Raw genomic sequence first — 13656 nt, 5'->3', positions numbered from 1 at the left:
ATATTGCGAATACATCGGTCGCAATTTTAAGAAGCTAAGATACACTCCCAGTAGGCGTAGGCTTAGCGTGTGTAACTCTGCTAAATTCGCCTTGCGACCGATCAACTCGGAATGAGGGCCTATATTCCACCTGCACCATATTCTACCTCAACCACATTCCACTTCCACCAGATTCCACCTCTACCATATTTCATCTCCATTAGATTCTACCCCTACCATGTTTGACCTTCACCATGTTTTACCTCCACCATATTCCACCACTACCATGTTTCACCTCCACCAGATTCCACCTCTACCATATACCACCAGATTCCACCTCTACCATATTCCTCCTCCACCATATTTTACCTCAACGACATTCCACTTCCACCATTTTCCACCTCCACCATATTTCATTCCTACCAGATTTCACCTCCACCATATTTCATCTGCTCCAGATTCCACCTCCACTATATTTCAACTCCAACAGATTCCAACTCCACCATATGCCACCTCTACCATATTCCACTTCCACCTTCACAATATTTAATCTCAACCTTATTCCCAGGTGCTTTATCAACCCGGAAGCCACTAAAACTCATGATCCCTTGTCTGTAAACTACTTATCTGCGGCCTGTGGAACCCCTGCCTTGCCCCTCTTTAATCTGTTCCATACTTGCCGATTTAGGGCCTAATTCAGACCTGATCGCTCATCTGCGAATTTGCAGAGGTTTGCATTCAGATAGTTGCCGCCCACACAGAGTGAAAATGCGCCCCGGGCAAGTCTACGTACGCCGTGCGAAAAGCTTTGCAAACGCCGGTCAGCTGCAAATCCGTTCGCAGCTCACTCACCATCTAATGATTTTTCCAGCCTGTGCAGTCTGTGCATAGCCCGGGACCTACTCCTACAATGTGAAAGAAACAGGCTGATCGGGCTGGAGCTGACTTCACACACCCTCCCTGAAAACGCGTTTTTCCTAACACTCCCAAAAAACTTCCACTTACCACCCCCAAACATCTGCTTCCTGTCAATCAACTTGCGAACACCTAGCAATCAAAAAAGACACAGGATTCTTTCGCAGTTTGGCCTCATGAAAGAATCCGCTGTTCCTTTGCCCGTGGGAGCAGCTGCCATCACTATCAACGTCAGTTTCACCTAACCCATGCTATGTGCAGACGATGCGACAATTCAATCTTAAGTAATTTAAGATAGGTGCAGTTTGCTTAAAATCACTACATGTTTCTGCATTTTACCTTACATGTGACTCAGGGTCAGGCACATGTGCTATAACTATCCAGGAGGCCACCTCACCTGTAATAGCTACTGTCTTACCTCCATGTATCTACTGTTTTAGGTTTTGCAAAAAGAAGTCAATGTGTGCCACTCTCAATGGGTAAGCCCTTAATTTCTCTCCTACTCAGCTGAGATTTCCCTTGCATTGCCTCTTGCGCACACTCTCTGATTCCTTTGTAAAATAAGGAAGTAAAACAGTTGTCCATTAACCCTCTAGAAAAAGTGTCACCGGATCATTGTCAAAAAAGATCCTAAATATAACACTTTAATACCAGTGGCCATATTTGACATTAACCTGTTTGTATAAAATAATTTGCAATAAATGGTGAGTTTGTAGATTATAAATAAATATAGAGAACATGAATGGGAAAGGTGGAATTTCCTGTACACTAACATAATAAATGATGTAATGATTCCTATAATGAAACCCAAGAACCAGACTAGTTGGGGTTTTAACTTATAGAAGTCTTATTCCTATAGGAGCTTAATGTGGTTATTGGTGCTCAGTTTCCCCAGGTCTTGTGTACAAATTAGTAGGAGATGCTGACACAGGAAAATGGAAGGCACAATAGCATTAATAACAACTGGCCAATAGGTAGGAGATAAAACATAATCTGAGGGCTGTGCAAATATCAGAAAAACAATACTGATATGTACGAGCAAAGTTCCAGAGTTCAAATGTTTAGGCCAAGGGCAGGGCAGGTAGTGATCAAAGAAATAGTCAGGGTTCAGGCTGAGGTTAGGGCAGGTAGCAATCCAACAATGATCAGCAAGAAACAGTCATGGTAGCCAATCAGAAGACCTGGGCCATCGTTAACATCTGTAGGGCAGTCATGTGATGTGATTGCACTTTAAACTACCTGACCAGCTGCTGAGGGTTCCTTAGTAATCTAGTCAGTTTTACAGCAGCGGGCAGATATGCTTTTTGAATTTTTGGTGCATGCCCAAGATGATGCCAGCTGAAATGAGTAAATAATGGAAGAAGTAGGTATAAGCAGAGCAGATAACATACATTAATCATCATGTTTTAGCCGCAGTACACCAATCTCCTAGCTCCTGACACTTCAGAGCTGACCAAGCCAAAATCCACCCCTACTTGATCATGTAACACCCCAAAACTGTTAAGCCAAGCTCACTTGAGGGGTCTTATCTGGTGCCTGGTAGGTCCAGGTGAGATGACCTTTATTTGAAATGAATGGTTAGATGTTTTCATAATTATATTATACTTGATGTTATTGATTTATACTCCACTTACAGGAGGCCTCAATTCTAGAAACACGGAAAATGAAGATGATGATGATGGTATATACGATGATGAAGGAGGAGATCCAAATTACTCCAAAAACAGCTTGGCCTGTGGTTATATGTAAGAATACTATAAGTCTGCTATACTCATCTATTAAATGTATATATACTGTATATAATGACACTGGAGCTCATACCTACTGTATATGTAACGTCTTGATAAACAGAGATTCCCTGTCATTACAATGTATAAAGTTCCATGTGTCGTCCCCCAAAACCGAAAACACATTTACTTTAAGAACCCCAATACTGGCAGCACCTATATAGAAACTACAGGACACCCTGAGAACCCAATCATACTGTAACCACAGTGCCCATTCCTATGCCACCAGTGTCTGTCCATACAGTATCCCCAGTGTCCATGCCACCAGTGTCTGTCCCTACAGTAACTACAGTGCCCATGCCACCAGTGTCTGTCCCTACAGTATCCCCAGTGCCCATGCCACCAGTGTCTGTCCCTACAGTATCCCCAGTGCCCATGCCACCAGTGTCTATCCATACAGTAACCGCAGTGCCCATGCCACCAGTGTCTGTCCCTACAGTATCCCCAGTGCCCATGCCACCAGTGTCTGTCCCTACAGTATCCCCAGTGCCCATGCCACCAGTGTCTGTCCATACAGTATCCCCAGTGCCCATGCCACCAGTGTCTGTCCCTACAGTATCCCCAGTGCCCATGCTGCCAGTGTCTGTCCATACAGTAACCGCAGTGCCCATGCCACCAGTGTCTGTCCATACAGTAACCCCAGTGCCCATGCCACCAGTGTCTGTCCATACAGTAACCTGTATGCCCATGCCACCAGTGTCTGTCCATACAGTAACCCCAGTGCCCATGCCACCAGTGTCTGTCCCTACAGTAACTACAGTGCCTATGCCACCAGTGTCTGTCCATACAGTAACCCCAGTGCCCATGCCACCAGTGTCTGTCCCTACAGTAACTACAGTGCCTATGCCACCAGTGTCTGTCCATACAGTATCCCCAGTGCCAATGCCACTAGTGTCTGTCCCTACAGTATCCCCAGTGCCCATGCCACCAGTGTCTGTCCCTACAGTATCCCCAGTGCTCATGCCACCAGTGTCTGTCCCTACAGTATCCCCAGTGCCAATGCCACCAGTGTCTGTCCATACAGTAACTACAGTGCCTATGCCACCAGTGTCTGTCCCTACAGTATCCCCAGTGCGAATGCCACCAGTGTCTGTCCCTACAGTATCCCCAGTGCCAATGCCACCAGTGTCTGTCCATACAGTAACCCCAGTGCCCATGCCACCAGTGTCTGTCCATACAGTAACTACAGTGCCTATGCCACCAGTGTCTGTCCCTACAGTATCCCCAGTGCCCATGCCACCAGTGTCTGTCCCTACAGTATCCCCAGTGCCAATGCCACCAGTGTCTGTCCATACAGTAACTACAGTGCCTATGCCACCAGTGTCTGTCCCTACAGTAACCGCAGTGCCCATGCCACCAGTGTCTGTCCCTACAGTATCCCCAGTGCGAATGCCACCAGTGTCTGTCCCTACAGTATCCCCAGTGCCAATGCCACCAGTGTCTGTCCATACAGTAACCCCAGTGCCCATGCCACCAGTGTCTGTCCCTACAGTAACTACAGTGCCTATGCCACCAGTGTCTGTCCATACAGTAACCCCAGTGCCCATGCCACCAGTGTCTGTCCCTACAGTAACCTCAGTGCCAATGCCACCAGTGTCTATCCCTACAGTAACCCCAGTGCCCATGACACCAGTGTCTATCCCTACAGTAACCCCAGTGCCCATGCCACCAGTGTCTGTCCCTACAGTAACCCCAGTGCCCATGCCACCAGTAACCCGTATGCCCATGCCACCAGTGTCTGTCTATACAGTAACCCCAGTGCCCATGCCAACAGTGTCTATCCCTACAGTAACCCCCATGCCACCAGTGTCTGTCCCTACCATAACCCCAATGCCCATGCCACCAGTGTCTATCCATACAGTAACTCCAATACCCATGCCACCAGTCTATCCCTACAGTAACCCCAGTGCCCATGCCACCAGTGTCTGTCCCTACCGTAACCCTAATGCCCATGCCACCAGTATCTGTCCCTACAGTAACTCGAATGCCCATGCCACCAGTGTCTGTCCCTACAGTATCCCCAGTGCCCATGCCACCAGTGTCTGTCCATACAGTAACTGCAGTGCCCATGCCACCAGTGTCTGTCCCTACAGTAGCCCCAGTGCCCATGCCACCAGTGTCTGTCCCTACATTAACCCCAGTGCCCATGCCACCAGTGTTTGTCCCTACAGTAACCCCAGTGTCTGTCCCTACAGTAACCTCAGTGCCCATGCCACCAATGTCTATACCTACAGTAACCCCATTGCCCATGCCAACAGTGTCTATACCTACAGTAACCCCAGTGCCCATGCCACCAGTGTCTGTCCCTACAGTAACCCCATTGCCCATGCCACCAATGTCTATCCCTACAGTAACCCCATTGCCCATGCCAACAGTGTCTATACTGACAGTAACCCCAGTGCCCATGCCATAAGTGTCTGTCCCTACAGTAACCTCAGTGCCCATGCCACCAGTGTCTGTCCCTAAATTAACCCCAGTGCCCATGCCACCAGTGTCTGTCCCTACAGTAACACTAGTGCCCATGCCACCAGTGTCTATCACTACAGTAACCCCATTGCCCATGCCACCAGTGTCTGTCCCTACAGTATCCCCAGTGCCCATGCCACCAGTGTCTGTCCATACAGTAACTGCAGTGCCCATGCCACCAGTGTCTGTCCCTACAGTAGCCCCAGTGCCCATGCCACCAGTGTCTGTCCCTACAGTAACCCCATTGCCCATGCCAACAGTGTCTATACTGACAGTAACCCCAGTGCCCATGCCATAAGTGTCTGTCCCTACAGTAACCTCAGTGCCCATGCCACCAGTGTCTGTCCCTAAATTAACCCCAGTGCCCATGCCACCAGTGTCTGTCCCTACAGTAACACTAGTGCCCATGCCACCAGTGTCTATCACTACAGTAACCCCATTGCCCATGCCACCAGTGTCTATACCTACAGTAACCCCAGTGCCCATGCCACCAGTATCTGTCCCTACAGTAATCACAGTGCCCATGCCACCAGTATCTATCCCTACAGTAACCTGTATGCCCATGCCACCAGTGTCTGTTTATACAGTAACCCCAGTGCCCATGCCACCAGTGTCTGTCCCTACAGTAACCCCAGTGCCCATGCCACCAGTGTCTATACCTACAGTAACCCCAGTGCCCATGCCACCAATGTCTATCCCTACAGTAACCCCAGTGCCCATGCCACCAGTGTCGGTCCCTAAATTAACCCCAGTGCCCATGCCACCAGTGTCTGTCCATATAGTAACTCCAGTGCCCATGCCACCAATGTCTATCCCTACAGTAACCCCAGTGCCCATGCCACCAGTGTCTATCCCTATAGTAACCCCAGTGCCCATGCCACCAGTGTCTGTCCATACAGTAATTTCAATACCCATGCCACCAGTGTCAATCCCTACAGTAATCCCAGTGCCCATGCCACCAGTGTCTGTCCCTACCGGAACCATAATGCCCATGCCACCAGTATCTGTCCCTACAGTAACTCGAATGCCCATGCCACCAGTGTCTGTCCCTACAGTAACCCGAATGCCCATGCCACCAGTGTCTGTCCTTATAGTATTCCAAATGCCCATGCCACCAATGTCGGTCCCTACAGTAACCCCAGTGCACATGCCACCAGTGTCTGTCCCTACAGTAACCCCAATGCCCATGCCACCAGTGTTTGTCCCTACAGTAACCCCAGTGCCCATGCCACTAATGTCTTTGCATACAGTAACCCGAATGCCCATGCCACCAGTGTCTGTGCATACAGTAACCCCAGTGCCCATGCCACCAATGTCTGTCCCTACAGTAACACCAGTGCCCATGCCACCAGTGTCTGTCCCTACAGTAACCCGAATGCCCATGCCATCAGTTTCTGTCCCTATAGTAACCCCAGTGCCCTTGCCACCAGTGTCTTTCCCTACAGTAACCCGAATGCCCATGCCTCGTGTGTGTCCATATAGTATCCCCAGTGCCCATGCCACCAGTGTCTGTGCATACAGTAACCCCAGTGCCCATGCCACCAGTGTCTGTCTCTACAGTAACTCGAATGCCCATGCCACCAGTGTCTGTCCCTACAGTAACCCCAGTGCCCATGTCACCATTGTCTGTCCCTACAGTAACCCCAATGCCCATGCCACCAGTGTTTGTCCATACAGTATCTCTGATGCACATGTCACCAGTGTCTGTCCCTAGAGTAACCCGAATGCCCATGCCACCAGTGTCTGTCACTATAATAACCCGAATGCCCATGCCACCATTGTCTGTCCCTACAGTAACCCCAGTGTCCATGCCACCAGTGTCTGTCCCTACAGTAACCCCCATGCCCATGCCACCAGTGTTTGTCCCTACAGTAACCCCAGTGCCCATGACACCAGTGTTTTTGCATACAGTAACCCGAATGCCCATGCCACCAGTGTCTGTGCATACAGTAACCCCAGTGCCCATGCCACCAATGTCTGTCCCTACAGTAACCCGAATGCCCATGCCACCAGTGTCTTTCCCTACAGTAACCCCAGAGCCCATGCCGCCAGTGTCTTTCCCTACAGTAACCCGAATGCCCAGGCCACCATTGTGTGTCCATATAGTACCCCCAGTGACCATGCCACCAGTGTCTGTGCATACAGTAACCCCAGTGCCCATGCCACCAGTGTCTGTCCCTACGGTAACCCGAATGCCCATGCTACCAGTGTCTATTCCTACAGTAACTCGAATGCCCATGCCACCTGTGGCTATCCCTCCAGTAACCCTTGTGCCCATGCCACCAGTGTCTTTGCATACAGTGACTCCAATGCCCATGCCACCAGTGTCTATTCCTACAGTAACCCCAGTGCCCATGCCACCAGTGTCTATCCCTACAGTAACCCGAATGCCCATGCCACCAGTGTGTGTCTATATAGTATCCCCAGTGCTATGCCACCAGTGTGTGTCCAGACAGTAACCCCAATGCCCATACCAATAGTGTCTTCCATACATTAACTGCAATGCCAATATAATCAGTGTCTGCCCATACAGTAATCCCAATGCTCATGCCAACAGTGCTGATCCATACAGTAACCAAAATGCCCATGCCACCAGTGTCTGTCCTTATATAGGCCTCAGTGCCCATGCCATCAGTGTCTGTCCATACAGTAGCTCTAATGCCAATGCCACCACTACCAACCAGTAAAGTGTCCTTGATTGACATGCATCCTGCATCCACTCATACATTAACTCCAATGCCTACTCCAGCATAGTCTAACATTACTTCACCCCAAATACACCTACTCTCAGACCCCAACACCTGTCTCACCCAGAGGTATGTACCACTTCCCTGTATAGTATTTGCTACAAGCATAGGTCTTGCCCATTGATGGACCACTCCTGTTTGTGTTAATGCTCCCTCCTTATCCCCACACAGCGTGGTGCTCCCAGACGACAGTGACACCAACCCTGGACCACCAGTGGAGGTCTCACCTTCCATTGTGGACAACAGAGCAAGCCTCTCCTCTGGTGCGAACAGTCTACCACTGTGTGTCTGTCTCGTTCTTTCTCGTGTGGTCTCCGCAGAGTGTTTTCCTCTTCATGGTGTTTATCACAACAAGTTCTTGTTGTTTCTGTGTATGTGCTACTTGTGTGGTGTGATGCCTACATTATATATAGACCTATGGTACTGACAAATGTATGTCACTAAGGAATGCCTGTTGTAGAGTATCCTGGCTTTCACAATGACCTCTTCTCTCTCTCTCTCTCTCCTGCAGTTGCCACGGATGACAATTATGTAAATGTGGGCACTTCAAGCGACTCAAAGGGTAAAAGACACTCTAGCGGTTTATCTGATTTCCTGTATTGCTTCCCTGTCTTGCAGAAGAGTTCAGTAACATTAACAAACTGTGTGAGAGAGTGTGGCAGAAGTAACGGGGATGAGGAGAGAGGTGATTAGAGGGCAAAGTACGGAGGTGATTTATGGAAAAGTGACTTCAGTTACTAGTTGAAGGACAGGAGTCTTGTACTGGTAATTTTGCAGAAAGTTGCATATGCCACACTGCAAAAATGGATGCTACAGCATCAGACTCACAATCAGGCCTAAAGTGTGTGACTGCCTCCATAATGCTACTCTGCATTACATATTACACGGAAGAGCACTTCTCAGTACTACTTTAACTTCTGAAGGGTACATTTACTAAAGAGTAGTACTTCAGATCACAGCACATCGTCTACAGTGTTGACTTCCAAACCGGAGGATGTATTGTGATGAAGAAAGGTAGAATACGAATGGCCAAACTGCTGTATACAACAGTGGTACCCAGAAGAGAAGGGAAAGGGGGGACATGATAGAAACTTTCAAATATATCAAGGGTTTTATCAAAGTCCAGGAGGGAAACATTCTCCAAATGAAGAGAAGTATTAGGACACGAGGACATGCACTGAGACTGGAGGGGGGGGAGGTTCACAGGAAATTTGAGTAAAAATTACTTCACAGAAAGGGTAGTGGACAAGTGGAATAGCCTTCCATCAGAGGTGGTAGAGGCTAAGACAGTAGAGCAATTTAAACATGCATATCAGATATCCTTACAAAGAAATAAGGATCAAATAAGGTTTGAGATAAAAATATGGTAAGTAAAGGGGCAGACTAGATGAGCCAAGTGGTTTTTATCTGCCATCAAATTCTATGTTTCTATGTTAAAACTGCCAGAAAAGCCCCCAAAAATCTACCATATCTTTCTTGTCAATCAGAAGGTGAGAAATCACACTTATAATGAGGGCAAATAACATGAATAATTCTCTGATGGGGTCAATATTATTTTAATCATATATTAGTGGGTAACACTGATATTTAATTTTATTAAGATATCAATATTATTTATTAATTATATTAATTGGGCAATATTTATTGGCTATACAACATTTTTATTTACAAATATTATTTTGTGTTGAGGCACCATTTATAGCGCCATAAAATAATAAATGTTGTTTAATATAATTTGTTTTACCCCAAGTAACAATTAGAAATGCCAAAATGAATACATATTACTCTCTTAATAAAATGAAATATTATCTTTGCCCTCTGATATATGAATAACATAATATTGTCACCATTAGAGAATTATTCATGTTAATGCCACTTTAATCGATATATAATGATTGATCCCAATTATAAGTGTATTGCGGTTCCTCATCTGTTGTTTGGTCGGAGAGATAAAACAGCATGCTGCTTGAACTGTCTCGTCTGTTACAATCATCTCCTCCTATTCTTAATTAGTGGAAAATTGGGACAGCAATTTTTCTTGTTTGCATTTAGTAAATTCAGCTGTTAGTAAATCTCCCACCAAGTGTAGCAGGTTTTGTTGCTGTTAACCTTGGAGAGCAATTTTCTCTGAAGTCAAATACATTTGTGTGTTGATAACGAGGCTGCAGCGGATATATATATATATATATACTAGGTGCTTCATCGCGCCCTACGGGCGCTCTTCACACCGTCGCAAGGGGCTACGCCCCCTTCACCCTTGCATGCCTTTCTGGGGTTTAATATTTGTATTATATGGAGTATTACCTGCATTCCTTTGTTAGTGGTTAAATATTGCACAATGAAAGGGCGTGCGATGGTGAAGGAGGCGCAGCCCCTTGCGACGGTGTGAACAGCACCTGCAGGACACGATGTACAGAATGTAGCGGGTGCGGGGGGGACTGCGGATGGTGTCTGTCAGATGCTGCGGGTGGAGGGGAGACAGAAGTGGGGGTGGGGCCCGGATGGGGAAGGTTCGGGAGGTGCTGCGCGTGGGGGAGGGGCAGAGGAGTGGGGGATGCAGATGGGGGAGGGGTCCGGAGGCACTGCAGGTGGGGGAGGGGCAGGGGTGCCACGGGTGGGAGAGGGGCAGGTGTGGGGATGTTGTGGATGGGTGAAGGGTTCCGGAGGTGCTGTGGGATGGGAAGGGACGGGAGTGCCTGGGGTTGGGTAAGGGACCGCAGGCACCATGGGTAGGGTAGGGGCAGGTACGGGTGTTCGGCGGATGGGAAAGGAGGTCCGGAGGTGCTGCAGGTGGTGGAGGGGCAGGTGCGGGGGTGTCATTGGAGGGGGAGGGACGGGTGAGGGGGGGACCGCTGATGGAGGAGGGTGTCTGCGGGTGGAGGGGGGCAGGTCTGGGGGGAGACATATAAGGGGGGTGAATGGTGGAAGGGGCCTGGAGGTGCTGTGGGTGGTGAAGGGGTGGAGGAGTGGGAGCCACGGGTGGTGTAGGGGGTCTGGAGGCACAGCATGTGGGGGAGGGGTGGAGTGCCGCATGTGGTGGAGGGGAAGGTGCGGAGGTGTGGTGCATTGGGGAGAGGTCTGGAGGCGCTGCGGGTACTGTACATGCCATAAAAGGTAGTTGGAGGGTATGCAGTAACAGGGCCAGGACAGGGGTGACAGGGTCAGTACAGGGTTGACGGGGCCAGGACAGGGGTGACAGGGTCAGAACAGGGGTGACGGTGCCAGGACAGGGGTGACGGTGCCAGGACAGGGGTGACGGGGCCAGGACAGGGGTGACGGGGCCAGGACAGAAATGATAGGGACAGGATAGTGGTGACAGGGCCAGGGTAGGGGCGGCAGGACCAGGACAGGGGTGACTGGGCCAGTATAGGGTTCACAGGGCAAGCACAGGGGTGACAGGGCCAGGATAGGGGTAACAGGGCCAGCATAAGGGTGACAGGGCCAGGATAAGGGTGAAAGGGCCAGGATAAGGGTGAAAGGGCCAGGATAAGGGTGGCAGGGCAAGGCCAGGGGTGACAGGGACATGACAGAACACAGGGCACGGGAGAGATTGGTATTAGGGACAAAACAGTGGTGACAGACAGATGTGTCTTACCGGAGTCACTGCTGCTGGCTGCTGCTGTTCCACTCCAACCTGTTGGGATCTGCTGCTGCTGGAGACTTGGCATGGCTGACTCTCTCAGGCTGGAGTCCTGCTTTCTCTGCCCGTCCGCATCCCTCCCCCCCCCTCCTCAGTCACACACCGCAGACCTCGCGCAGCTGCCGGACACTGTGGTAAGGTGAGACTGGAAATGACTGGTTAGCCCCCAGGAGATGCTGCGGCTGGAGGGAGGAGGGGGTCATCGCATGCACGTGGCGCGGACCTCACGGCTTCCGGGCACTGTGGTAAGGGGAGACTGGGAGTGACTGGTTAGCTCCCAGGAGACGCTGCGGCTGGAGGGAGGAGTGGGTCAGAGCCTGCAAGCAGCTCGGATTTCTGCAGCGCTACCCGCCAGCTAAAGTGTGTGAATGAGCTGGGCGCACTCCACTGCGGGTGGCAGCGCTGCAGCTAGCGGTGGGGTTGCCGGGGCTGGAGATAACAGAGGCAGTATGGAACCTGCACAGCGGCAGGTGCCCCACTAAACTGTAGCTAAGAAGCGTGGAGTGTGCCAGAAAGTGACGCTCCTCCGCACCAGAGAGACCCTGCTGAGTATGCCGATGTGGGGGGTCAAGCACACAGTGAGCCGGTGCCCGTCTGTCTGTATGACATACCTCTCACACACCCCCATACCTCCCAAATGTCCCGATTTTCGCGGGACAGTCCCATTTTTTGGGGTCTGTCCCGCTGTCCCAACCGCGGGTCGCAGTGTCCGGCGGTGGGCGGGGGGCAGTTGGAAAGCTCCTGTACTCGCTGTTCTGCTTAGCAGAGCAGCGGTGAATAGTGGAGACAGAGGGAGAGGGGGCATCAGGGGGTACGGATTAAGGGGGGGTTCCAGCAGCAGAGCCGGATTAAGGGGGGGCAGGGGATACGTACCGTTGGCCCCACAGTTTTAGTGGGGCCCCCCGGCTGGAGTAGCTCTGTCCCAGCTCAGAAGATCCCCCCCCCCCCCCGTCCTGCCAGCAACAGCGGCAGCATTGTCCTACAGTCAGCACACGCTGCTGCATATTGGCAGGTCTGTGGTGTTGCAGGGAGGCAGCAGTCTCCCTGCTTTCTTCTCCCTGTGCGGGTGTGTAGGGGGGAGAGACCACCTCCTCTGGATTTAGCCCTAGCTGAGGGGCCAAAATCCCATTAAAAAAAAAAACAAAAAAAAAAAAACCCGGAATTTGCATAAGGGGCGTGGCCGCCCGGTCCGCGATTAGGCCACGCCCCCAACCCCCAGCAGGCACAGCAATGAGATAGGGCTCCCCTGTCTCAAGTGCCCTGTGCCCCCCCCGGACTCATAATCAGCCCCTGGGAGCATGCCAGCAGCTCACAGAGCGCTGGGCACGCCCCCTCACTGACGAAAACGGGGCCCTCCCGTGAAGCCACGCCCCCTTTTCGCTGAGTGTGTTTCCCTCCTTCTGCCTGGAGAAAGCTCCTGCAGAAAGCTGGGAGGTATGCACCCCTGCCTGTGACATGCCCAATGCCCATGCTATCTGCTTCTGCTCCTAGTCTCCTGTAGATTTGGCCAGATCTCTGTGACTCATTTGAATAACTCCGCCCAGTGTTGTGACTCCGCCCAGCGTTAGCAAATGAATCACAAGGTCACAGAATAGGGCTATTATATAGGAGATATAAAATCATGTATAAATGTATATACAAATTCTGGCAGAGAAGAAGATATCGAGTGATCAAATGTTCATATGCTAAATGCCTCTTGCAAGCACCACCTTATTTTAACATCACTAATAACTTTGAACGAGAATATTTAAGACAGTAGATGGCAGTAGTGCTACAGCTAACAGCAAATAACATTGTAATAATTACATGGTTTCAGTAACAGTTGCAAAAAAAAATTGTTTTTGTTTTTTTGTTTCTTATCTGTAGTAAATAATATAGGTTTATTTTAGTGTCGATATGCTGCAATAGTACAGGCTTAATCTCCCATATACAAAATTCCAAAATATGGAAGCGTGACTGAGATAGTGAAATCTTTGCTTTCTGATAGTTCAGTGTAGACAAACTTTGTTTATTGCACAAAAGTCAAAAAAATTTCAGACTGTGTGTATAAGGTGTACTGTATAGGAAACATAAAATAATTTTGTGTATGTAAACAAACTCTACGTCATGCACAAAATTATTA

The 13656-nt window shown here is 49.7% G+C and overlaps 1 protein-coding gene across 2 annotated transcripts in view; it reads left to right on the top strand.

The window, feature by feature from the left end:
- The window catches only part of LOC134945829 (uncharacterized), a 65081-nt gene that overhangs the window by 43073 nt on the left and 8352 nt on the right, over positions 1-13656 (top strand). Inside the window, exons 7-10 of one of the 2 annotated variants that reach the window (XM_063935343.1) lie at positions 1335-1373; positions 2531-2639; positions 8066-8157; positions 8406-8456. In XM_063935343.1, the coding sequence (XP_063791413.1) occupies positions 1335-1373; positions 2531-2639; positions 8066-8157; positions 8406-8456 (291 nt within the window). The remainder of the gene's footprint in view (positions 1-1334; positions 1374-2530; positions 2640-8065; positions 8158-8405; positions 8457-13656) is intronic. The other variant, XM_063935344.1, reaches the window with a different exon arrangement.

Source organism: Pseudophryne corroboree, chromosome 7 (assembly GCF_028390025.1).
Source record: "Pseudophryne corroboree isolate aPseCor3 chromosome 7, aPseCor3.hap2, whole genome shotgun sequence".
Classification (NCBI taxonomy): domain Eukaryota; kingdom Metazoa; phylum Chordata; class Amphibia; order Anura; family Myobatrachidae; genus Pseudophryne; species Pseudophryne corroboree.
Note: the sequence above shows the minus strand (reverse complement) of the source record. Positions and strands in the feature narration are given on the sequence as shown.